This window comes from Phyllostomus hastatus, unplaced genomic scaffold (assembly GCF_019186645.2).
Source record: "Phyllostomus hastatus isolate PE091 unplaced genomic scaffold, TTU_PhHast_1.1 phas_scaffold_345, whole genome shotgun sequence".
In the NCBI taxonomy this organism is placed as follows: domain Eukaryota; kingdom Metazoa; phylum Chordata; class Mammalia; order Chiroptera; family Phyllostomidae; genus Phyllostomus; species Phyllostomus hastatus.
In genome coordinates this window covers 1,105,158-1,130,389 of record NW_025334024.1, presented here as the reverse complement: position 1 = coordinate 1,130,389, position 25,232 = coordinate 1,105,158, and the positions used below count along the sequence as shown (strand labels likewise).

The following is a 25,232-nucleotide window of genomic DNA, read 5'->3' as shown; positions in this document are numbered from 1 at the left end:
TTGGAATTCCAGAGACTTTATTTCATGGAATAGAAAAAGCGCCGTGATTTCAGGTGCCATGGAGAAAGATGACAGGCTTCTGGGAATGACAGCAGAAGAGGGCCTATGGTTCTGCCAGGCAGGTTAGGGGCTGCTCTTGGGGTCTGGATGGTGCCCCCCCAAAAGCTACACAAGACAGCGGCCATTCAGGGAGCAGTCGGCGGCACTGGTCACACGACCTCATCGGTCACTGGCACAGGGTTTTCATGGGGGCCGCTGGGGCCCCTTGCTGCTGCTGCCTCCTCTTCCTGCTCACTGGGCTTCTTTCGGGCCTCAGCTGGGGGCCGGGGTGGGGGGTTGCTAGGTGGTTGCTTGATGGTGCCCCCGACCTGTGGCCGTTCCTTGGGCTTGGGCTCAATGGGAATCCACTGCTCACCACGGATGGCCGCCTGCCCGAAACAGAGGGGCTGGGCTCTGGGGGCCTCCAGGGCCCACGCCCAGCCTGGCCCCACCCCTGCACTCCCACACCCCTACCAGGGCACAGAACAGAACTCAGACTGAATCCCATTAGACCTGCAGGGGCTGTGGCTCAGAGGTTAAGAGGCTGGCCGGAGGCTCTGCCTGACCCCAAACTGGGGTTATTCCACCATGTCAAGAGGGACCCTGCCAGCAGGAGGGGCATGGACTCCTGTGTTTCTGAAAGGTTCCCTGGAAGCCACTTCCAGGTGCACGCTCCCAGAGCGCCCCCAGGAGTAGGCCAGGCAGGCCAGGCCAGCGTGGCCATCACGGTGAGTCCCGAGGCAGGCAGCACTCAGGGTGGTAGGGGCTCAGGAGAGCCGTGGAGGGCCAGCTCCCACTCGGCCTGGACCCACCCGGCCTGGAGCCTCCCCGAGGGCGCCCGGGCCTACTGGGGAGTGAAGAGCGTGCACCAGGGAACTTGCTGAAATGCAGTCACTCCCGGCCCCATCCCACGGGGACGGACACCGGCTCCTGGCCTTGGCTCGGCCTGCAGGCAGCTGCAGGGGCCAAGGCGTCAAGCATCAGCAGGGCTAACCACAGACGACACCACTCACCAGCAGATAGATGCCACTTGCTATGGCCAAGCAGGCTGTCCCCAGGATGGTGGCAAGCAGGACGCCAGCTGGTACCGACAGCCTGGGGAGGGGGTGGGTGTGGGGGGATGGGAGGCTCAGAAGAGCAGTCCGAGGGAGCTCCAGGTCTTAGGCAGAGGCCTAAGATCTTGCTACGAAACAGACCGTGAGTGTGCTGTCCCCAGGACTGTGGACGGAGGGCACACCTGGCCCTGCCAAGGCTGGGCTTTTAAGTTCGGGTCCCTGGAGCTGTCCTCCGCCTTGACTTGTACCTTAACTACATTGGAACCCTTGACCCCGGCCCCTCCCCCATGCTAGGGGGAGGCCCACGCAGCAGCAGGGGCAGGAGGATGTGCTGGCCTCTGCAGTCACCACCAGACTCGCGTGTGAGGCAGCAGGCTGCCCAGCTGCACCCCGCCCCCCCCATCATTAGGGTTTGGGGGGAATTGTTAAGCAGGAGGAGATGATGGATACAGGTTTGGGGGGGCCTCCGGCAAAACCTGGGGCCTGGGTTTTGTTTGGAAAACAGCTGGGCTGAGAGGGACCTGCCCTGCCCCTAGTGCTCCTGTGCAGTCCGCCAGGCCAGGCCCGTGGGGAGGAGCACCAGGGCCCTCCGGAGCCCAAGGGTGGGCAGGACTCACCCCAGGTGCAGGAAGGCCCGGAAGTAGTAATTCCTGGAGAGGGGCCCGAACACCTTCAGCACTTTTGTCAGGTACTTCTGTCCGCTAGGCCGAGTGAGGAGGGAGGGAAGATGGATTGGGTCCTGCCTGGCACCCCCACACCCACGCTGCCCCAAAGCACCCTGGCTGCTGTCCCCTCAAGGACCCGGAGCTTCCGAGGGACGGGCCCAGCTCCCGCAGCACCCCTGGCTGATTGTCCCACCCTTGCGGGTTCGAGCAGCCCCTGGGTTGGACTGAGGGCAGGGGGTACTGACCATCTCTCCATGGTGGAGCCCTTCTTCCTCTTCCCTCGGGGGTACTCCAGCAGGCAGACGAACACGCCTGCTACACTGAAGCTGCGGTTAAGGAACAGCCCGGCCCAGCCTGAGGGGCCGCGTGAGCCCCTCTGCTGAGAAACAGACAGATGCAAGTGCCACCTGGAGCCACACGGGGGGAATAGGCAGGCGGGATCCCACAGGTCTGGCCACTAGGCTGCCGGTCCTGCACCCTCCCTCTCCCTTGCCTGTCTTGGGTTTCAGAGGGCCCGGAACAGCCAGGCAACAGGGCAACTGATAAAAGAGGGTTCAGAGAGGATCCCTGGGGGTGTGACACCTCCTGTTCCTCGCCGGGCACAAGACCAGTCCCTTCCCTGCTGAGCCTCGGCTTCCAAAACTGCAGCTGAGCCCACTTGCTGAGTCTAAAGGGAGCAGGTGTGTGAGCAGCACTGTGAAACTGTAAAGTGCTGAGCCACGGAGGCAGTGGCATCTCCATCCCCAGGCCACCAGCACCTGGTGGTGCCACCCACCCGCTGGGTCTACCGTGGGAGGATACATGGAGTAGGCGCCGAAGTACCACAAGGTGAACTGGCCAGCAGTGGCCACGATGCCGCCTGTGATGAGGACTGTGGGCAGAAGAAAAGTGGGTTAGTAGGAGCCCCTGCCCATGGGAAAGACTTGCCTCCACCCCCTCCCCGAGGGGCTGGGATCCACAGGGGGCTCTGACCACCACCTCCCCCTGTGCACCCCCCTTCCACAGCTGGGCCAACAGACCACCACAAGCTGCCCTCCAGTCTGTCAACCCTTTTGCCCAGCAGGGGACCCAGGCGGCTGCAGGCACCTGCAGATAATGGAGGATGCCTTCCCCGAGGAAGTGGCACGTGGCAGGGGAAGGGGCTGAAGCTGGTGGAGCCGGGCCTGCATCCCTGGAGCTGGGGTGGGAGAGGCTGCCTCGCAGCCCTGGGCAGGAGGAGCCTGGACTGCAGCCTGGTCACTCACTCTTGAGCTCTCTGACCCCGTCATCCTGAGGTTTTGCATTTAAAGACCACATCGTTGACTGTGGATTTTGCGTCGGCTGTGCGGACAGCCTCTCCTCACTGCATGGTTCCTGTCTGCCCCGCTCCTGTGTCTCACCCCATTCCGGTTTGTCTGATGCTGCTACTCCTACACCCTCCTTTGGTTCGGACCTGTCAGCTCTTCCGCCCCTTTACTTCCAGCTCTGTGTGGTCCTGCTGGGTCTTTTCTCCCAAGACATATTTTTTTTATTGTGGTAAAATGGACATACAATTTTCCATTTTAGCCGTCTTACAGTGAACAGTTCAGTGGCATTAAGTACATTCACACTGTTGTGTACCCACCCCCAGAATTTCTAGCAAGTCTTGAGGTATAATTATTACATACAATAAAAGAAAGGCGTAAGCTTGATGACTTCTCACATGTGCACCCCCGTATGACCTCCACCCAAGTCAAGATTCCCACCTTCCCGGAAAGCTCTCTTGTGCCCAGTCAAGTCCACTCTGGAACCTTTGATCTGGCTTCTATGCTCGACCAAAGGCTGTCCGGGTCATTCACAGGGTTTGAATGGGTCACTAGCTCATTCTTTTCATGAAGTTTTCTATTGTGTGAATCAACCACAATTTATCCATCCTTCTGTCTTTGGGAAATTTGATTGCTTCTAGTTTGGGGCTATTACAAATAGGCTGATGTAACTGAATTTTTAATATTTTAACCAATCTGATAGTGAATTTAACAGATTTTATTGGCTGTGATTGCAGGTAATTGGAATTTATTTTATTTTGTTTTCTCTTTACCAAGTGTTTTTGTTGTTCCTCCTGCTGGCTTGATTAAACTTTAATTTTAAAATTCCCTTTCCTGAACCACAAGTGGACTTCAAAACATTTAACTTCAATCTCACCCCCTAAATTACCCATTAATTATTTACAGTCAATACTTAGTCACCAATGTCTTCATTCCTGCATCCCCTTCCTTTCTTCTATATTTAACTTCTCTCTTGTTGAAGTACATCCTTCAGTAGTCCTTTCCGTGAGGTTCCCTTAGCAGCATCTCTCTGGATACCTGAAAATGCCCTCATTCTGGCTGGAATAATAGTTTATCTGGATACTAAATTCATGTTTTTTGTCTCAACACCAAAGACATTATCTCATTGTCTTTTGGCATCTATTATTGATGATGAAAAGTCTGACATCAGTCTGATACTAATTCACTTTATTAGCTGGTAAATTTGGCGATTTCCTTCAATGGTATGTATTTCCATTACAATGTGTCTCAGAAGGAACTTAAACAAATGCCTTTATTCTGGAAGGAACATTGTTTCCTCCTTCAATTTTGGAATTTCCCTTCTGTGTTGCCTCTTTTCATGCCATTGATTCTTCCCTCTGGAAATGCCATCCTGTAGGTGTGGGGTCCTGCACACGACTCAGCTTCACTCAGCCACACTCGGTGGTGTCCTCAGACCCACCTTCCACGTCACTAAGTCTCTCTTCACCTCTACACTGTGCTTGATTCAATTAACCCTCAATGGCTTTATATTTTATTTCTAGACATCCTATATTAGTCATTTTTGCATCACCCTGTATAATTTTCTATTCCTTTATCTCCTTGAACAGTTTTAACATACCTACATGTCTGTACCCATATTCTCGAGTCTCTTCCTCATGGCACTGGTAGTTCTGACGCTAAGGAGGCACATTCGCCCGCCTGGTGTCTACTTCCTCAAATGGCGGGACGTTTGCCAGCTGCACCCACAGGGCCTGTCTTCCTGCAGCAGTCTGTGTGCCCTGGTGGAGGAACTGCCCTTACAGAACAGTTTCACATTTGCCTCTGCATGGGGCCGATGGGCTTCTCCAGTCCTGGATCCAGTTTATCTGAATTTCTTGGCTGTCGGTCCTTGCAGCACAGGGTAGGATTCAGCCCTCACCCCATGCACAGCCCAGGCCTAAGTCTCTGGAGGTTCTGTCTTGTTCGTGACTTTACTCATCCAGGTTCTAACAGCAAATGACAGGCTTCCTTGGATGGGAGAGTTTTCTAGTCGGGTTCTTGTACAGGCAGCCCTTCCTGGCTCCGACCTGAGGCATACAGTTCATTTCAGCCTCCCTTTTTTTTTTTTTTTTTTTACAATGGGGCCCGTAAATCCCACTAGGTAAAAGCCTGAGCCCCTGTTGGTCCCAATTTCCCAGGTGCCCCTTCCTTCTGCCCTAGCCCCACGTCCTGGGAACCTCACTGTGCTTTTATGGCCAGATTTCCTATTGTTGGAGTTAAGCTCAGCTACGCAATTACTCTTCAGTTTGCTCATCAGCACTCCTCTGAGTTGGGAGGGAAGGGTACTCTCCCTGCACGTTCAATCAGTGTGCGTCTACTCATCTCTGGGGGTGTCGTTTTCTCACGCTGGGCAAAGCGGCCACTGGCTGGCCAGGGAGGCATGAGGCTGGCAGCTCTGCTGTGTAGCGGATCTCTCACAGGTGCAAGGGACGGGGCAGGTAAGGCCCCTGTTCGCATGGGCTACGGTGTCTAGGAGGGAACAGAAATAAACACCAGAGAGTGGTGAGCTAGAACAGGGGACTGTGACAGAGATTTCCAGGTGCTCTGGAAAGACTTCTCAGAGACGAATGGAGGAGCCGGCCATGGGTGCTTCGGATGGGGGTGTTGCTTCTGCAAAGGCCCTGGCGTGTTCCCAGGAGATCCGGGGATAGAAAGGAGGCCTGTGCAACTGCAGTGACAGTGCGGGGAGGGGGCAGGGGCACAACAGCCAGAATCTGGCTTTGATTCTTCCCAGTGAGATCCACTGCAGTGTTTTCGACAGGAGGTGACATGCTGTGATTGGATGGGGTTTTCTATAACAAAAAAGAAGCCTGCTGGATGCATCTGCTGGTAGGGCCCAGCCAGGCCCGACAGTCCCTGGTGGCTGCAGTCCATTCTGAGTCAGTAAAAAAAGTCAGCAAGGGGGGAACTCAGAGTGGGAAGGGCCCCAGAAGAACTTCCAACAAGCTGCCTCACTTCATGGTGGAGGGGATGGGGCCAGAGCTCCGAGTTCTCTAGGACTCGACTTCAATGTCAAGTGGATTAAGAACTGCACTGGCCTCACAACACTGAACATTAGCTACGTCAAGGAAGGGACAGCCTGCACACAGCAGGCATGCCATGAACGGGACACCAGGAGTGTCCCTGTCTGCACCCACTGGGACTAGACCCCAGGATTCTCACAGAGAATCTGGTGTCCTCTGTCACCTTCTACTTCCTGGGGGTGGGACAGGGGTTTGGGAGCTATTGGAGAAAGGCAGGCTGGTCTTCAGCCATCTAAGGCCTTACAGCCAGGCACGGGGACAGCCTGGGGTCAGTTCTAGGGACAAGTGAGGAGGATCTGACCCACTGGGGGATGATCTGCTTCGACACAGAGCAGACCACTGGGTCTCATGCCCCAAGCTGCCCACCTCAAAATGCGACCTCACAGTTCAAGGCCAGAGGGACTTCCTCTACATCTCCCTCCCTCCCTCCCACAGCTTCGCCAGGCTCCTCCAGCCCACCAGTGGCGGGGGTGCTTCCGGCTGGGTCTCAGGGGAAATGGTGGTGGGCTGGGACCCTCCTCATTACCCCATTCTCCACAGTCTTCCCCCACACACACTTCCATGGGGTACAGGTCCTTCCTGGGAGTGGCAGATCCCCAGAGGCGGACAGAGCTTCTGGGCCACTTCCTCTTCCCTCAGCCCCTCCTGGGCGGTTCCCCTTCCCAGTGCAGCACAGGGGTGCAGACCCCACTGTGCTTTCCCCAGGGCTCCGAGCACAGGTTCAGGGTGACGGGGGCCTGTCATCCTTCCCCAGAAGCAGTCTCTGGAAGCGGAGCTAGGAGGGGTCCCTATGAGCGTTTTTTAGATGTCTGGTGAAAGCCCAGGGCCAGAGAGGGAGCGCCCGGCAGGCACCCCCTGGGCAGAAGCCCACTCCAGGGTTGGAGAGGCGGGGGGTCAGGGGGTCCTGCCCAGGTTTCCCAATCCTGGAGAGCAGTAACTCGCTGGAAACCACCTTGGACGACAGCCTCTTCCACCCTGGCCGCAACTTCCTCTATGGGCAGGAGGTCTGGGCAGGGTGGAGGGGTGAAGAGAGGGCAACAGAAGAGGGAGGGGACGAAGCAGACGAATCTGCAGGGGCGTCTCCGGACAACCTCCGCAGCCCAACGTCTCCCACCGCCCGGCCGCCCCCCAACCCCAGCCTGCCGCAGGTCCATTTCCCCGCCCCGCAGCTGCAGGTCCCTGCAGGACTCTGCAGGACTCTCGGGCCCCCCACCTCTGGGCTTCAGCTCACGCCTCCCGGCCCGCAGCCCGGAGCCTCTGACCCCTCAGGACTCTGGATCCTCGCCCCGTTTCCAGCCCACCCCGTCCCTCGCAGCGCCCTGGGGTCCCGGCGCCCCAATTGCCCCAGCCCACAGCCATGGGTCGCTGATTCCCCACGTCCCCATCTCCAGCCCGTCCCGTCCTGCCCCGGCCCCGGTCCCAGTGCCGAGCTTCGGCGCACTCACTCAGGCCGGACGCCAGCGCCTGCTCATTGGCCCACATGGCCCACTCGATCTGCCCCATGTTGACTGCCGACACGGCTGGCTTGGCTGGGACACTGAACCCCGCTCGACCGCCAACTCCCAGCCCGGAGTTCCGGCACCACCTCCCGCCCCTTAGCTTCCCGGGGTCTGCCCACCCCCAGCCCCGCCCCGCCCCGCCAGGCCGAAAGGCTTCGCCTCTCGGGTTCCGGCCCCGCCCCCTGGAAAGAGGACTGGGGGGAACCCGGCACCGAGGTTGACCGGGTCCTCGGGAGGCCTGCCCGGCCCCCCATACCTTCTTGGCTCACCACCTCCAGCACCCGCTAGCGAACTGCGGGGCCCCTCCCACTCGGATGCCTGCTTGATGCCAGGCGCCTGTACTGCCAGCCCCGCCCCGGGCCAACCTGGAGCGTCCTAAGGTTGCTCCTGTGAGCACAGGGGAGGGGGAACCCAGTGAGGAAGACACCTGCTTCTGCGGGCAGAGTCCCCCCAGAATGCCGAGCTCCTTACAGGTGCCAACATGGGCTTCTTCAGAAGAGGTTCCTAGAAGGGCTTGAAGGTTCAGGGCCTTCACCATGCCCACAGGGGAGCTCTCCTCCAGGGAGAAGGGCCTCAGACAAGAGCCTCTGAGCCTGGGGGGCTCCTCCATGGAAGTCAATGTCTGCTCCTAAGACAGTGGCAGGCCCACCCCATGCCGGCCCTGGGCTAGCCAGGGTGTGGTGGGCAGCCCTCTGCTGACAGGACTCACTTAGGGGAGGGGGGCAAGGTGTGCAGAGCTGGGGAAACCTAGAATGTAGGGATGCTAGTTCCTGCCCACTTGTCATCTCCTTCTGCCCACCCCCTTATGTGCCAGCAGCAGCACCTGACCCTCCCAGGGGAGTGGGGAAGAGTGCACTGACCTGTGCGCTAATGGAAAATTAACGTAACAGCCATTCCTGGGTTCCAGAAACCCTAAGCTTCTGGGATTCAAACCATCCCAAATTGGTGCTCCTTCCTGCACACGTGCTTCCCCCTGCGTGCTGGAAACATAAAACCAGACCAAAACGAGGTCCCCACACCTGTCGGAGTCCTGGTGACCCTGTCAGCCACCTAGTGTGGCCCATGGCCATGGGGGAGGCTGAGTGCTGAACACCCCACCACAGGGCTGGGCAACTGAAGGGGCACTTTGGGTCAGAAGGCAGCTTCCTCAAGAGCAAGCCAGTGAATGGGCAAGTTCCAGGTTCCCCGGTCCTGCAGGAGGAGGCACATGGCCATGGCCTCCCCACCTCCCGATGAGTGCCGCCTGTTGCCCACACAGCAACACTGGTTCCACACAAGCACGCCAGGCCCTGTCAGCAACTCTGGCTTTATTCCTAGTGGCCAGTCGATGGGGCTCCTGTGTGACCATACGTCTGGGGCTACTCTCCCACCTCCCACCGGAGACACACTCCTGGTCTTTTATGGAGAAACGTGCTATCCACACCCAGCGGACAGAGGTCGGCAGAGGAGCTAGAATGACCGTCCTGCTCTGAGGGTCCTAAGTCTGCAGCGGTTGCCCCCGAACAGTGATCAGTCCTCCAGTTCCAAAGAGGGACACTGATGCCCCATCATCTCAGGTGGAAGAGGTCCTGTTTAGGCAGTGGGAGTGGCCCCAGAGCTCAGGGTCAGAGGTCCTTCGTGGGGAACACCCCGGCCGCTCACCCCTATTGCTGGATGTACCAGGTCCCACATGTCACCCTATGCCTCATCTCAGCACAGCACTGGTGGGGGAGCTGAGGCACTTGGTGGGGGGCCTGCTCCTGGCCACCTGGGGGTCTGTAGGTTGTCACCCCACTGCCCACACTTAGCCACAGCACAATTCCTAGCCCGGGGCCAGGTGCCTACCCACTGGTCCCAACAAGCAGGGCACAGCTGCCACCACACACAGCACCCCATTCCCAACGAAGCAGTCCCTTCTCCAAGTGGCAGCCAGGGTTCCCGTTGAGGAGGGTCAAGCCACTGGCTTTGGCAGGCCGTCAGGGCCCAGGAGGTGAGCATGAGGCTGGTCCAGCATTTGAGGCCCAGGCCCCACCTGGCAGGAAGAGAAATCAATGTCAAATTGGGGTGACAGGGAGGGACAGGTGTACACCCGCCCTTGCAGGGAAACTGACCACTGTGTGACGACACCCTGACCCTGCAGGGAGAGCCGTCAGTTACACAGACTGGTGCGAAGGGTAGAGACTGGGGCCTGGGCACAGGATGTCACAAGGACTTGGAATCGGGTGACCTGAGTGAAGCCCTGGCTCAGCCACTCTGAGCAACGATCCCAATCTGCTTCCCGTGGGTGAGGCCTGAGGGTCCCCAGGATCCCTGAGTCTCCACTCCCACCCCCTCCCTCTCCCCTCATCATTGGGAACTCCTTCTTCGTGGCCTCACGAGTCAGTGTGTCCGGAAATGTCCACACCAAGACCAGTGGCCCACAAGTCACAACATGTCCTGAAACGTCCACCTCAAGACCAAGTGAAACCAACAAGTGCAGCAGATGCCTCGGAAACGGAAGAACGGCGCTCCTACTTTTGCTGTCGATCTTAACAACTCAGTTTCCCATCCCAGATGGAGCCAGGGTGCAGGGAACCCCTTCACCTGGTGGCCACACTGGTCCAGGGCCGTGAAGCCTATGCGCTGGGTGGGCACTTCCCCAGGGGTGCGGGGCCGCGGGGGCCCCAGATCCCGGGCTGAGGGATCTGTGAGTCCCGGTGCCAGGACTCACCTGAGTGGCAATGATGTATTTGATGCCGCCGGGAGTGGGGTCCATGCCCAGTGCAGCTTTGAGCTCGTCTGAGAGTGGGGCCGGCCCCACAGGCAGCCCCTTCAGAAACCTGGGGGAAGGAAGGCAGGGTGTGCTGTGTGCCCACCAACGGGAGCTGTGCTGTGGAGGACATGCAGATCAGACCAGAAGGGGTGTGACTGCCAATGGGAACGGGGCTTCTTCTGGGGTGACACACCCTTCTGGAACCACATAGAACTGCTGGTCGCACAACAATGAATGTCCATGTTCCTCCTGAACTTTCCATTTCCAACTGTCTTTGACCATCCGCACAAAAAACTGCACTGGAGTGACCAAGGGACAAGCTGGGGCCACTGTGAAGGGCTGGTTTCAGGAAACCTCCCCGAGATTGGGGCTCGTCCATGGCCCATGGCTATCGCTCTGCCCAGTGGGGTAACAAGAAGAAGATGCCTCAGTTCGAGCACGAGCCCACCACCATGTTCCTCTGCACGCCACCCTCTGCGGGGACAAGGGCAGTGAGAACAGAGCTTCTGATGGGGGACCACCGGCCTCCAAGGCTATCGTGGCCGTTCCACTTGGTGAGGAAGTTAGCATGCTGGCCGCCCACCCTCTAGCCATCAGCACTGCCCACAGTGTAGTGCTGCCCCAGATACAGAAACAGGTACAACAGCCCCCTCCTTCCAGCAGCCCCAGCAGGAGGGTGTCCCACACTCAGGAGGGACCATTAATACAACGGGAAGGGAACATCCAAGTGCTCTGTCCCCAGGGTGGGGCTGCAGTCACTGTCCACACAGGAGCCATGAGGCCGTAGGCATGTGTATGTGTCTCTGTGAACAAAGGGCTGGGACGTGTGATGGGGAAGCGTTCATGGCAAGACACACTGGTGACACACTGCCTGTGGCCCCCAAAGGGATCAATACCTCCTGCAAGACTCCCCCTTTAGCACCACAGCCTTAGGTGCAGCCGTCCCTGACCCCAGCAGCAGACCCTGCCCCTCCCTCCATGGCTTCCTCAATGCGGGGGCACAACACTCACCTGTCTCCGTTTGACTCAGGGGGGAAGCAGTGCTTCACGGCAGCCACAAACTCAGCCACAGTGTCATCCAGGGTAAAGATCACTGCGTTGGGGCCTGCATCAAACGTGTATGCCACCTGGAACCCAGGTTGTCACCGTCAACATCTACACAGTGGCTCTGCCCGGCTCTGCCCCTCTGGTCTGCCTGGAGACCCAGGGCCTCCCAGTGCCCATGGGGCTGCCCCAGAGTGGAGTTGTGGCACCTTTGCCCACCAATGCAGGAGTGGGTCAGGGTGGGTGGGTCGCCACACCAGTGCTTTTAAGCACAAGGTGAGATCCCACAGTCATGGAACCAAATGCAACAGACAGAAACTGTCGGTGCTCTGCACACAAGCGCATAAAGCAGACTCTGTGGAGCTTTGTCACGGACAAGCATGTGCTGGTCTCACTGACACTCGTGGCCTGAGGCCCACTCTCTGGGTTTCCCGCACTATCCCGGCCCACCTTGCCTTGGTCTGCCCGTGGTGGGCATTGAAGCGGTGCACCAGGTGTATGATATGCCTGGAAGTGTCGTTGAGGTAAGAGATGGGTGGGAAGGTGTCCAGACAGGTGGCATGGAACTGGTTGCTGTCCTTCATGGTCAGCTGGCCAAAGCCCTCGAAGTTTCTTTCTTTGACATAGTGGATCATCTCTGCCATGCGCGCTGGCACCACTGCCTCAGCCCGGAACTGCAAGGCAAAGGTGCTTCCCAGTGCGGGCCTGCGGCTTTGCAGCACTGTGGCCACAGCACAGGCTCTGGGGAGAGCCTCCCCCAGGCCTCAGCATCCACTGACACACCCTGCAGAGCAGAGGAGCTCAGCTGCAGAGGACGTGGGTGGAGCCTGGCCAGTGTCCTGACATGCAGGTTGTACCCCGGGGAGCTGGCACCCGCCCTGGTGCCGGCCTTACCCTGAGCAGGGGGCTGGTCTCCACGCTGGTCTGCATGCCCACAGTGCTGCCGGTCAGCTTCTTCTCAGCGCTCACCTGCACCGAGGGAGAGATGGCCTGGACCTCATCCCCCGGCCCCAGCCCTAAATACCCACCCTGTCCTGTCCCTCCCCGCAGCTGGTACAGACAGCAGGGTGGGGGCTCCTGACCACAGAGGCCTCCGGACTGTGGCGGAGATGATATAGTTCTGGGAACAGCAGTGTAAAGACCTGCAGCCCCCCTTGAGCATGGGAGTCATTCCTGAGCGCTCCACAGACCGCCATCCCGTCACCCACAGCAGGCCTGAGAGGCAGGCGAAGCCTCATCTCCTCCTGCTCTCAGGTTGGCCCGAGAGGACTCCTCACTCCACCGCGGTCTCACTCACCACAAGAATGAGGACTCGGAGTTCTGGCCAGTGTGATTCGGGGGCCACCTGCCGGGCAACACTGTCCTTGCCATCAGCCCGCTCCCCCATCTGCCACTCCACGAAGCCTCCATATAGGCTCCGACAGGCGCTGCCCGAGCCCCGACGGGCCACTTCCGAAAGGTCACTCTCAACCCCATAGACTCGGGCCAGGGTGTAGGCTGTAAGCACAAGAGGGAGGGTGAACAGGGGAGGGGAACTAAGATATGCAGGGGACAGGGGTCCTAGCCCATGCTGTGCTCAGCACCCTACGAGAACGTGCCCTACAGGAAAGTAAAAGAAATTCTGAAATGACAGAGCTTCAGCCACTGACTCTCATGGTTAGCACTCACTTCCTCACCCACGCACGGCCCTACGTGCCCACGCACTCAGCATTCTCAAGGTGCACACTTGACATAGAGACCATTAGAGCCTGTGGTACTGCGATGGAGGGGAACCACTCTTGGGGACCTGAAGGACCAAGTGCTGAGGGGCCAGAGTCTCCAAGGAGTGACACAAAATTGGGCTTTTAGGGGTGCTATCTGGGGCAGACACCAAGGCACAGGGGCCTAAAGAATGTACATGCCCAGGGTAGCCAGCATGTTGGGAGTGACAGAGCAGGGCTGGGCCTGGCCAAGGGTCTGATGCCAGGATGCACAGCTGGGGTCCACAAGGCAAGAGCTCTGCCCCAGACACTGGCACCCCTCCTGGCCTGGCTTACCCACCACCCATCCCCAACGGTGGTTTAGGCACAGGTACATAAGCCAAGCCAAGCCAGTAAGCATCGTCCCTGGAGTTTCCACCAGGCCACTGTGGCTATAAGGACAGTGTGGGCCCGATGCCCACCAGCTGGTCTAGTGACCAGCTTTGTGCCTAGGTGAGCAGGCCCTACTGGAGAGTGAGCCAATGCAGAGGAAAGCAAGCCAGAACTTCCAGGGAGAGAAATGGATGCCCAGTGAGGCTGTGGGAGAGTCTGGAAACAGCTGTACCCCTTGGAATTTTGTTCCATCAACCAGGAAACTGTCCCTATTTTACACTTAAGCCAGGCTGAGGTGGACTCCTGTCATGTAGAGACTCAGGAGATTTTAACACTCAGATGGGAGATGACCAAGGCCTCAGCCGCACGTGCCGAGGGCTCTGCGAAAGCTGCAAGAGCACGAGTCTCCCTGTAGGCACTCACCTAGGCAGGCATAGCCGGCAGCCGAAGAGGCCAGGCCTGCAGCTGTGGGGAAGTCATTCACCGATGCGATGTGCACCTTGTAGCTGAGGCTGACAGGCAGCGGGTCCTCCTCCTCCTCACCACCCCTCTGCTTTCGGGCCAGGTGGCGGACTGTGGAGGGGGAGACAGCAACCGGGCAGAGCTGCTCTACCTACTCCTGGCAGCTCGCCTGCTGTGGGTCAGAGGCACAGCTGACACTGGACATCTCCCCCAAATTCCTGCAAGCCTGCTTCTTGGGAGGAGCCCCAGACCCACATCTGGCCATGCTAACAGGTGTCCCCATGTCCCACCACTGGGGGGCTCTCCAAGCCCGGTGGGGAGGGCAGAGGCCGCAGCACCTGCTGTGGTCTCTGCCTCCACCCAGAGCAATGAAGGAGAAGGAACAGGCTGACACTGTCCCCCATGTCCCATGCGGGACTCCCACTCACTCTGCCTCAGGCAGGCCTGGATACGCGGCTGCCCTATGTCCTCTTTCCGGCCGTTGATCCAAATCTGGTCCTCAGTGAAGTCCTTGCTAATGACAGCTGTTGTAGTGGTTTTCAACTGAAGAAGAAAATGCAGGACCCCCCTCAGGGGCTAGGCACCCTTTTCCACTGGGGAGGCCTTTCCTGCCGTGGCCTATCACCGTCACCCACTCAGGGGCAGGGACAGACTTGCTGGGAACAGGAGTTCAAGGCCAAGGCAAGAGGGGAGTCAGGCAGTGGCAGGCTCGGCTCCGAGCCTGGTCTCTCCACACAGGATGAGGCCAATGCTTCCATCTCCCACAGCAGAACCGGACACAAGAGTGAAAGGAAAGAACCTCAGCGGTGACTTTGGGGGGAAGGTGCAAGGAGCATTCCTAACACTGGGGCATGGAACAGACACTTCGTGAGCTAGGGGTTTATTGCTACCAGTTGTTAAACAAAAGTTTAGTTAATTTTTACTTTGGTGTTTATTGCCAGTCCATACTAACCTGGTCCTGGTGCAAAGTGACACTCAGGGAGGAATTGATGGGTAGGATCAACTCCTCATCTCGCTTTCCCCCTGAAACAGACAACCCAAGGCAAGGCTGGTCAGTTTCCCAACCCTGCAAACCAGGGCACTGTTGCCTCCACCCACCAAAGCCCCACCTCCCCCATGGTGCTCCCTAGTCACCCCCACTCCCATTGCACCGTTCCCCATTCACCTAGACCCTGCTCTCTCAGTGCACAGTCTAAGTCCTCTTTCTGCTGTATCCATACCTTCAGGAAGCCCTCCCAGATTGCTCCCCAATTCACTGAGCTCCAGGTGCCAAAGCAGAGCTGGAGACCAGCTATCTTCCTGTTTCATTGTTTCTGTTTTATCTTCTTCGCTCACTGGACAAACCACCTTGGAGTGTCTACCAGGTAGATACTGAATGCTCAATTGTTAGGCTTTTGCCTTCACCCAAACAGAAAGAACCTCAGTTACTGAAAGCACCTTAAATCTATCTCACTGCTCATACTCCCTGGAGACCATCAAAATTGCCTCCACTTCTGCCAAGCACTTCTCCTCTTGGCATCTCATGACAAACAAAGCAAACTTTCTGAAAATTTTGAAACTCTTTGTTAAGCACACACAATATGCTTCACTTTTGGTTTGGGGGGATGGGCAGAGCTACAGGAGATAATAAAGATTCATACCTGGCAGGTGATATATGAGAATCCAGAAAGAGACCCCGTATATACACCCAACTGATTTCTGACAAAGGTGCAAAAGCAATTCAGTGGATAGACAGCCTTTTTGGGAAATGTAGGAATAACTGGACATTTATAGGTCACCAGATGAACCTTGACCCAAGTTTCATTACACAAAAAATAACTCAAAATGGAGCATAGACTTAAATTTAAAATGTAAACCTTTTAGGAGAAAATCTTCAGGATGTAAGGCTAGGCAAAGAGGTCTTAGATTTAACACCAAAAGCATGATCCATAAATGGAATAACATTAGTTACTCCATTTACATTGGACTTCACCAAAATTTTTTTAAACTTTGGCTGTTTGGGAGACCCTGTTAGGAGGAAGAAAAGACAAGCTACTTGGAGTGAGGGGAAATATTTGCAAACCACATATCCAACAAAAGGTTAGTATCTACAATATAAAATGAACTCTCAAAAACTCAGTGGTCCCTGGCTGGTGTGGCTCAGTGGATTGAGCGCTGGACTGTGAACCAAAGGGTTACCGGTTCAATTCCCAGTCAGGGCACATGCCTGGGTTGTGGACCAGATTCCCAGCTGGGGGTGCTCCAGAGGCATCCACACAGTGATGTTTCTTTCTCTTTCTTTCTCCCTCCCTTCCCCTCTCTAAAAAATAAAATAAATAAAATCTTAAAAAAAAAGAAATTTTGGGGAAAAAAACCTCAATGGTGAAAACACACACAATCCAATTAAAACATGGACAAAAGACAAGAAGACACATTTCACCAGAGGACACACAAATGACAAATACGCCCATAAAAGTTCACCATCTTGGCCTATAGAAAAATGCACACCAAAACCACAATGAGGTATCACTTAAAACAAAAACCAGTAACACCACCAAATGCCAAAAAACAATATACATTGTTGGTGGGAATGTAAAATGGTATGGCCACTTGGGAAAACAATTTAATAGTTTCTTTTAAAAACTAAACATGCAACTACTCTATGACCCAGCAATTGAACTCCTGGGCATTTATTCTAGAAAAATGAAAACTCATGTTCACACAAAACCCGTACAGCCCTAGCTGGTGGGGCTCAGTGGATCAAGCGCTGGCCTGTGAACAGAAAGAAAGGTCTCCAGTTTGATTCCCAGTCAGGGCACATGCCTGGGTTGCAGGCCAGGTCCCTGGCTAGGGGCACGTAAGAGGTAATCAACTGATGTTTCTCTCGCACATCGCACATGGATGTTTCTCTCCCTCTCTTTATCCCTCCCTTTCCCTCTCTCTGAAAATAGATTTTTTTTAAAAAGATAACCCATACACAAGTTTATAGCAGCTTTACTTCTCATAGACCAACGCTGGAAATAACCTAGTTGCCTTTCAAAGGGTGTATGACCTGTGACCCACCCACACCAGGGAACAGGACTCAGCACTGAAGGAACGAAGTACTGATGCCACTACCACCCGGATGAACCTCCAGAAAGTATAGTGAGTGAAATGAGCCAATCCCAAAACGTTACATGCTGAACGATTCCATTCTTGCAAAGAGAACTTGCTAGACATGAAGAGCAGGCCCCAGGTGGATGGGGTGGGCGTGACCGTGGGAGCTGAGCACCCGCCCCTCAGCTTAGGGATAGACATCTTGAGTGAACTGTGTCCCCTGACCCGGGCCCCCGCGCCGGGTTGACGGCGCCCCCACGACTGAGCCCCCGGCCCGCGCACTCACAGTACTTGATGACCGCGATGTTGACCGGCGCGGTGCAGGTCACTGCCACAAGAGGTTTCTCCGAAGCCATATCGTAGAACTCAGGGAACTCAGCCCACAGCTTCCGAAGGTCGGAACTTAAGCCCCAGCAGGACCATTGGCCCACGCAGTCCCAGGTGTTTGAGCGTCGTCCAATAAGTGGCGGGTCTTTCCCAAGCTCCAACTCTCAGCCAATGAGCGGGATCGAACGATGGGCTGCCGACGCCGAGCCCGCCCCTTCATCCTCCGCCTACCGGCGCCGGCTCTGCGCAGGCTCTGAGTGTGCGCAGGCGCGGCACCTCCTTTGGCGGGTAGGCGGGTAGGTAAGGGGTGTGCGCAGGCACGGGGTGGCAGCCTAGAACGGGGGGCCGCGGCCTTAGCGCACGAAGTACCCCCAGCGAGGGTGCCGGTATCCTCACGCGGTGGGTAGGTTGGAGCTGAAGAGCTTTCCTAGCTGAGAGGAGGCTGGGTGGGGCGCCGGAGGCCAGCTATCCCAGCCGCACGGGTCGGAAGACTCGGGTGACCGGGCCGGCGAGCTCCTGGGGCCAGAGGTTAACAGGCTACCAGCAGGGCAGCTCGCCACGCCCGGCGTCTCGGTCCCGCCGCCCCGGGTCCTTCCCTCTGTCTGGGGTCCCGCAACCCACGTTTCCGCACAGGCCCCACCACCTGGGGGTCCCAGAGCTTCGCGTTACCGGGCCTGACCAGTGCCGCTGGGTGGCGGCCGCTAAGGGGTAAACTGCTTCAGAGACTGGCGCTTTGTACCCCAAACTCCGTTTTAAAGCTCCGTATAAGCAAAGGGTTTGTTTCTTTCAGGGTTGAAATGGATTGCTGCACATATACGTACATTGTTTTTTTTCTTGTACTAAAATACCCTTAACGTGCCCGGGCCGGGTGGTTTGGTTGGCTGGAGCGCGAGGCACCGGGAAAAAAGTGGGTGGGGGTGGCGTTTGCCGGGTGGGATGCCCAGTCAGCGCACAAACCTAGGCTGCGGCTTCCATCCAGGTCTGGTGCGAGTGGGAGGCAACCGGTGGATGTTTCTCTGTCTCCCCTTCCTCTCTCTAAAACCAGTAAACATACCCTTGGGCGAGGATTACAAGAAATACACATAAGGTGAAGTTTTATCATTTTAACCACGTTAAGTACACAGTTCTGTGGCTTTAAGTACATTCCCATTGATGTGCAATTATCACCACCATCCAGCTCCAGAGCTTTTTCATCATTCTAAACTCACATTCCTTGCCCATTGAACAGTGACTCCCCATGTTTTCCCTTCCCTTTATACAAGCTTATTTTTAGCTTTAAAATGGTTCAGGTTTCAGTCAAGATATTAAGACAATTAAGAGTAATAAGAAATCTCCCATGCTGGGCCCTGTTATTGGATTTTTGGGTGTATCTTTCCATCAACATTTAATGCAAAATACAGGCACACCTTGGAGATATCGCAGGTTTGGTTCATGACCACTGCAATAAGGTGAGTCATGTGAGTTTTTAAAATTTTCCAGAACATACGAAAGTTATGTTTACACTGTACTGTAGTCTTAACTGTGCAGTAGCATTATGTCAAAAAAACCACTGTGTACCTTTTTAAAATAATTTTTTAAAAATTACCGTTGACATACAATATTATGTTAGTTCAAGGTGTACAGCATAGTGATTAGACATCTGACTTACAAAGTGATCACCCCCATAAGTTTAGTACCTGCCTGACACCACACAGTTTTTCCAGTATTATTGACTGTATTCCCTATGCTGTACTTTACATCCCTATGACTATTTTTAAAAGATTTTATTTATTTACTTTAATAAATAAGGGGAAGAGATGGGAAGGGAGGGAGAGAGAAACATCAGTGTGTGGTTGCTTCTCAAGCGCCCTGCACTGAGGACCTGGCCCACAACCCAGGCATGTGCCCTGACTGGGAATGGAACCCATGGTGATCCTTTGCGCTCAATCCACTGAGCCACACCAGCCAGGGCCCTGTGACTTTTAAAAAAAAATGTTTAAATCCTCACTTGATATATTTATTGATTTTAGAGAGAGAGAGAAACATTGATCACTTGCTTCCCATAGGTGCCCCAACCATCAGTTGAACCTGCCACCTTTTGGTGTATGGGACAATGCTCCAGCCCACTGAACCACCCTGCCAGGGCCCCTGGCCCCATAACTTTTTATAACTGGCAATTTGTACATCTTAATCCCTTCTCCTTTTTCACTCAACCACCTGCCAACTATCAAAATGTTCTCTATGAATGTAACACTGTATATATCTCAATTTAAAAGTGCTTTTTTGCTAAGAAATGCTAACCACATTTGAGCTTTTAGCGACTCATAATCTGTTTGCTGGTGGAGGGTCTTGTCTTGATGTTGATAAAAATGTAGTATCTGTAAAGTGCAGTAAAATGTATGCATGTGCTAGCCTGCAAACCAAAGGGTCACCAGTTCGATTCCCAGTCAGGGCACATGCCTGCATTATGGGCCAGGTCCCCAGTATGGGGCAAGTGAAAGGCAACCACACATTGATGTTTCTCTCCCACTCTTTCTCCCTCCCTTCCCCTCTCTCTAAAAATAAGTAAATAAAATCTTTAAAAAAAAGAAATACAAGAATAAATCAATTTGAATGTTGAAGCATGGAAAATAACATTTAAAAAAAGTGAGATATGCCTGTACAAACATGTAGCTTTTTTCTCACCTTGTTTTTTCTACTTCCGTACTTCTTGGAGAGCATCTCAATTTGGTACACAGAAGCTCCCTGGTTTTGTTGTCTAGAGATAATATAAGTAGACAACTTGTCCCCTGCTATTGGACAATTGAGTCATTTCTATTTTTTTTATATTATAAGCTGATTTTCCATACATTTTGTGCATGTGTGAGTATTTCTATAGGAGAAATTCTTGGACTTGGAATCGCTGAGCCAAGTGAAATGTGCCTGAAGTAATTTTGACAGCTGTGGGCAAGTTGTCTCTGGAAGTTGAATTGATTGTTGAAATCAAGTGTGCACAAGGCTGTTGTTTACACTTGCATTTCAGATGATTATTATAAGTTTTTCTTGCAATCACTTTTCTTTTTCATGCAAATCCTCTCAAACTTCTTTTGAAGAGTTAATGGTGGATTGCTTTGGACAATAGTCATGGTGTAACTAACCTCTGAGCTACGGAGGAAAGGGTTGAAGACAAGTCACCTGTGAGCCTCAGTAATTTATGTTCTGCATGGTAGCAATGGAAGAGAAAGCACAGACATTTATTAATCATATATTTTGTGCCAGATACTGTCTATGTTATACAGGTAACTTTGATTTTATCACTTATAATCAAAGTATCAGGAGGTAGGGCTTTTGGGAGGTGATTAACAGAGCCCTCATGAATGGGATTAGTGTCTTTATAAAAGAGCCCAAAGATCATTCTTCCCACCTCCACCATGTGAGGACACAGCAAGAAGATCAGGAATCTGTAAATGAGGAATCAGGCTGTCAGTGCACTGAATCTGGCAGCACCTTGATTTTGGACTTCAGCCTCCAGAACTGAGAGAAATCAATGGTGGTTGCTTAAACTCCCCTGTCTGTAGTATATTTTTGTTCTAGTAGCCAGAACAAACTAAGTATATATAATATTGTCTTAGTCTGCTTTCCGCCAGGTTCCACTTGTCAAGCATCCACTTTCAAATCTTTTATTTTCCTCCATGTTTCTAAATAACATGTTTTTTCCCTCTGTTTTTGTCCGTCCTTCCTTCCTTCCTTCCTTCCATCCTTCCATCCTTCCAGTTTTAGATAGCACCTGTTGATTACCACTAAGGAGAGAGAAGGAATTCTCTTCCATCCCAACCACATTCCTTCCCCCGCCATCCTCCTGAATCAGTTAAATGGGTGTTCCTTGTTTTCATTATTATGATTGTGTACCATACTCACAGTTGAGCCATGTAGGCAAGAGCTCCCTTACTTAGTGGAGAACCTTAAATGAACAGCCCCTTTAACCCTAAAAGAGGGCTAGACACAGATCCTCACACTGACACCTTCAGCCCAAGTCCTCCTGAACTGTCAACCTATGCACACGTATGAAATAAACTCATTACAGGGTCTCTTTGGTAAATAACTGTGAAATACATATGTTTTACCTATATTCACATTTTTATCAAATAGGTTGTGGAGTTAATGCTTTTGGATCATGGTGGGGGTTATAAACCAGATGACAGGAATTTTAAAATACATCCACACATTAATTTGTCCCTATAAAGTGTCTCAAAGGGCATGCAAAAATGGAGTAAAGCTTGAAATTTTTTAAAAAAGATTTTATTTATTTTTAGAGAAGGGAAGAAAAGGAGAAAGAGGGAAACATGAATTCGTGGTTGCCTTTTGTACACCCCCAGCTGGGGACCTGGCCCACAACCCAGGCATGTGCCCTGACTGGGAATGGAACCAGTGACCCTTTGGTTTGCAGGCAGGCACGCAATCTGCTGAGCCACACCAGCCAGGGCTTTTCTTTTCTTTTCTTTCTTTTTTTTTTTTAAGATTTTACTTATTTCTTTTTAGAGAAGGGGAAAAAGCTTAAAATTTTAAGGCTTAGGAGCAAGAAAGAATTACATGTCCCACAATCTTTCTTAGGTTTCCATTTTTGTTTTAAAGCATTTTAAAAATTGTAAAATATGCACAATGTAAAATTTACCATCTTAACCATTTTTAAGTGTACAGTTCAGTGCTGTTAAGTGTCTTCACATTGTTGTGCAACCGTCACCCCATCCATCCACAGAGCTTTTTAATCTTTCCCAGCTGAACCTCTGTCCCCATTGAACACCAACTCTCCATCCCCTCCTGTAGCCCCTGACAACCACCATCATGTTTTCTGTCTCTGAATTTGACACCTCCTGGGACCTCATATAAGTGGAGTCATATAGTATTTGTCCTTTTGTGTCTGGTTTATTTCACTTAGCATAATGTCCTCAAGGGTCATCTGTCTTGTAGCATGTCAGGATTTCCTTCCCTTTTAAGGCTGAGTGATACTCTACTGTACAAACAGCCCTGTTTTGCTTATCCCTTGTCCACTGGTAGACATTTGGCCTGCTGCCACCTCTTGGCTGTTGCGAGTAATGCTGTTCTGAACATGGGTGTGCAAATACCTGTTAATGTCCCTGCTTTCATTTCCTTTGGTTATATACCCAGAGGTGGAATTGCTGGGTCATACGGTCATTTCCCTTCTCAGTTTTTTGAGGAACTTCCACAGTGTTTTCCACAGCAGCTGTACTATTTTAAATTCCCACTAGCAATGTAGGGGTGTTCTGATTTCTCTACATCCTTGCTAACACTTGTCTTCTCCTCCTTCTTGCCATCCTAATGGGTGTTTAGTGGTATCTCATTGTAGTTTTGATTTATATTCCCAGTTTTTCTTTTATTTAAGGTATTCTCCCAATGTTGATGAGAGAAAGTGTAGGATCTTATTTCTCAAATGTTAACGGAAATACAAATCATTTAGGGAGCTTTTTATTTTATTTTATTTTATTTTAAGATTTTATTTATTTACTTGAGAGAGGGGAAGGGAGGGAGAAAGAGAGGGAGAGAAACATCAATGTGTGGTTGCCTCTTGCACGCCCCCCACCAGGGACCTGACCCACAGCCCAGGCATGTGCCCTGACTGGGAATTGAACCGGCAACCCCTTGGTCCACAGGCTGGCACTCAATTCACTGAGCCACACCCAGCCAGGGCAGGGAGCTTTTTAAAATGCACATTCTGATTCAGCAAGTCTGGAGTGGGTCGTAAGTGTCTGCATTTCTAGCAAGTGCCCAGGGGATGCCAATGGCAGATGCTGCTAATCCAGGGGTCACACCCTGAGTAGCAAAGATAGATGACAGAGACCACATGGGCTCTGGAGGCTGGCAGACCTAGTGTATAAATAGGTCTCAGCTGTAGTATACCTCAGTCTCCTGACGTGTAAAATGGCAGTCGTGCTCCCTACAGAGTTATAAATTGCCAGTGCAAGTCTTCTGACACAAGCACAGAATAAATGAGGAGCTTCATCAAAGCTGCTATCTGGCCGATTCATGTTGTGAAGAGAGATGAAGCAGAGCTGCTGAGTCAGAGACAAAGAAGTGGGGGTCCTCGGGTGCCATTGTCAAGCACCATATATGTGACGGGGGCACTCCTGACTTGGTCCTCGAGCCTTTTGTGCCTTGGAGCTACAGAGAGTGTGAGGAAAGCTTTCTGCTCATTCAGTTAACATTGGCCATGTGTCTTCTGTGCTTCACTGTGCTTCACTAAGTGCAGGTACACGGTGTGGTGAGCAAGGGCGGATGATAAAGCAGGAGCAGGCCAGCCTCGCCTGGGTCTGAGTGCTGGCGCACATCTGTCCCCCTTCCTCCCACCTAGGGGCTGTCGGGACAGCCAGCAGAGGGGACCAGAGAGCAGAGCTGCTGCAGAGTGTCCTGTGTGGTGATCCTCAGTGGCTTTGGCTGCCTCACCTGTCCTCTCGGCCCCAGCCTAGGCATCGGGGCAAAGAAGGAAGTAAGTGACTTGAAAGGAAAGCATGCATTTGTACATGGGTTATTTTCCTTTCATTTAAACCTGATCCACTACAGAGATTTTCTGGAACCCAGCAAATTTGAAACACCATGAGCTAGGCAATGCCAGAGGAAAGGAATGTTTCCTCTCTATGGATTTGCAGTTGGGGGTGGGCGGGTAGGAATTTGACACTTATATAAAAGGTTATATTGTAGATGTGATGACAGATAAACTGCAACCCAAGATGATACAAATGGTGGAGAGCAGACAAGCTATCTAGGGCAAATATGTAAATCAGATGCTAAAGTGTGAAAGGAATTGGGGTGGGTGCCAAGGTGACCGTGATGTAACATGGGTGTGATACGTGGAGGCAGAAGGTAGGGAAGGAACATTCCGGTGGTGTAGGAGGGTGGTAGCAGAGTGAGTGGGGACAGATCATTCCTAGCCCTCCCTCCGAGAGGAAATTCCCTCTCTCTCTCTCTTTTTTTTTTAAGATTTATTTACTTATTTTTAGAGAGGGAAGGGAGGGAGAAAGAGAGAGAGAGAAAAACATCAATGTGCAGTTGCTGGGAGCTGTGGCCTGCAACCCAGGCATGTGCCCTGGCTGGGAATCAAACCTGCGATGCTTTTGTTCGCAGCCTGCGCTCAATCCACTGAGCTACACCAGCCAGGGCTCCCTCTCTTTTTTAAAAAATTATTTATTGATTTTAGAGAGAGAGGGGAAGGGAGGGAAGGAGGAAGAGAGAGAATTTGCCAGGACAAATTCCTCTGTCTTCCAGGCTAACCTAAGAGGGAAGAGGTAGCCAAGACCCTTCTGTGTGCTGATGGGAAGATAAATCTGTTCAGAGGGAGAAGGCCCAGTTTCTAGGAGATACCCCTACCCCAAATTTTATCCCCATACCTTATTTCAAATTTTCCTCTCAATCATTCTTCTAAACTCCTATGGGATGTATTATTTTGGCCCTGGAAATAAAGGGTTTGAACTAGACCTCTTAAGGTCCAATACTCTGATTGTGTGCCTCCTGAGCAAGCACAGACTCTCCCGTAGGCTTCCCAAGCTAGCGCTAGACCAGGCATTGCAGACTCTTCTGTAAAGGGCCAGATAGTAAATATTGCTGGCTTTGTGGACCGCACAGGCTCGGCCTCAACCACTCACCTTTGCAGTGGCAGATCCAAATCAGCCATACAGAATGAGGGAGTGAATGCAACTTTATTTGTGGACACTAAAATGTGAATTTCACGTAATTTTCAGGTCATGAAATCTTCCTCTTTTGATTTTTTGGTATATTCTTATGGTGGTGAAATATAAATAACACAAAATTTTGCTTTTGACTATTTTTAAGTGTCCAAGTCAGTGGCATTATGTACATTCAGTATTAATACAACCATCACTACCAAACACCCCAGAACTCTCTCATCTTCTCAAACTGAAATTCTGTCCCCGTTACACTGACTCCTCATTCTCCCTCCCCAAGGCCC

The 25,232-nt window shown here is 53.0% G+C and overlaps 2 protein-coding genes across 2 annotated transcripts; both read right to left on the bottom strand.

The window, feature by feature from the left end:
* On the bottom strand, positions 1-7,686 carry LOC123806190 (cytochrome b-245 light chain). Its single transcript, XM_045819239.1, has 6 exons — positions 7,532-7,686; positions 2,561-2,630; positions 2,005-2,079; positions 1,712-1,795; positions 1,053-1,134; positions 1-428 (listed from the first exon to the last, which is right to left on the bottom strand). The coding sequence occupies exons 1-6, from the start codon at positions 7,587-7,589 to the stop codon at positions 210-212; spliced, it is 588 nt and encodes a 195-aa protein (XP_045675195.1). The 5' UTR covers positions 7,590-7,686; the 3' UTR covers positions 1-209.
* A 1,186-nt stretch (positions 7,687-8,872) lies between these two features.
* MVD (mevalonate diphosphate decarboxylase) lies at positions 8,873-17,394 on the bottom strand. The gene is made up of 10 exons (XM_045818739.1): positions 17,256-17,394; positions 14,847-14,917; positions 14,323-14,437; positions 13,856-14,005; positions 12,658-12,857; positions 12,255-12,329; positions 11,816-12,034; positions 11,328-11,443; positions 10,275-10,383; positions 8,873-9,596 (listed from the first exon to the last, which is right to left on the bottom strand). Exons 1-10 carry the CDS (start codon positions 17,323-17,325, stop codon positions 9,516-9,518), a joined length of 1,206 nt encoding a protein of 401 aa, XP_045674695.1. The 5' UTR covers positions 17,326-17,394; the 3' UTR covers positions 8,873-9,515.
* Positions 17,395-25,232: the final 7,838 nt, after the last annotated feature.

Coding starts and splice junctions, on each gene's coding strand:
- LOC123806190 (XM_045819239.1), bottom strand. CDS start 7,589: ATGGGGCAGATCGAGTGGGCCATGTGGGCCAATGAGCAGGCGCTGGCG. Junction 2,080..2,560: donor TACTTCGGCGCCTACTCCAT/GTATCCTCCCAC, acceptor CCGCAGCTTCAG/TGTAGCAGGCGTGTTCGTCT. Junction 1,796..2,004: donor GGCTCCACCATGGAGAGATG/GTCAGTACCCCC, acceptor CACTCGGCCTAG/CGGACAGAAGTACCTGACAA.
- MVD (XM_045818739.1), bottom strand. CDS start 17,325: ATGGCTTCGGAGAAACCTCTTGTGGCAGTGACCTGCACCGCGCCGGTC. Junction 12,035..12,254: donor AGACCAGCCCCCTGCTCAGG/GTAAGGCCGGCA, acceptor TTTGCCTTGCAG/TTCCGGGCTGAGGCAGTGGT. Junction 11,444..11,815: donor CCCACCACGGGCAGACCAAG/GCAAGGTGGGCC, acceptor CCTGGGTTCCAG/GTGGCATACACGTTTGATGC.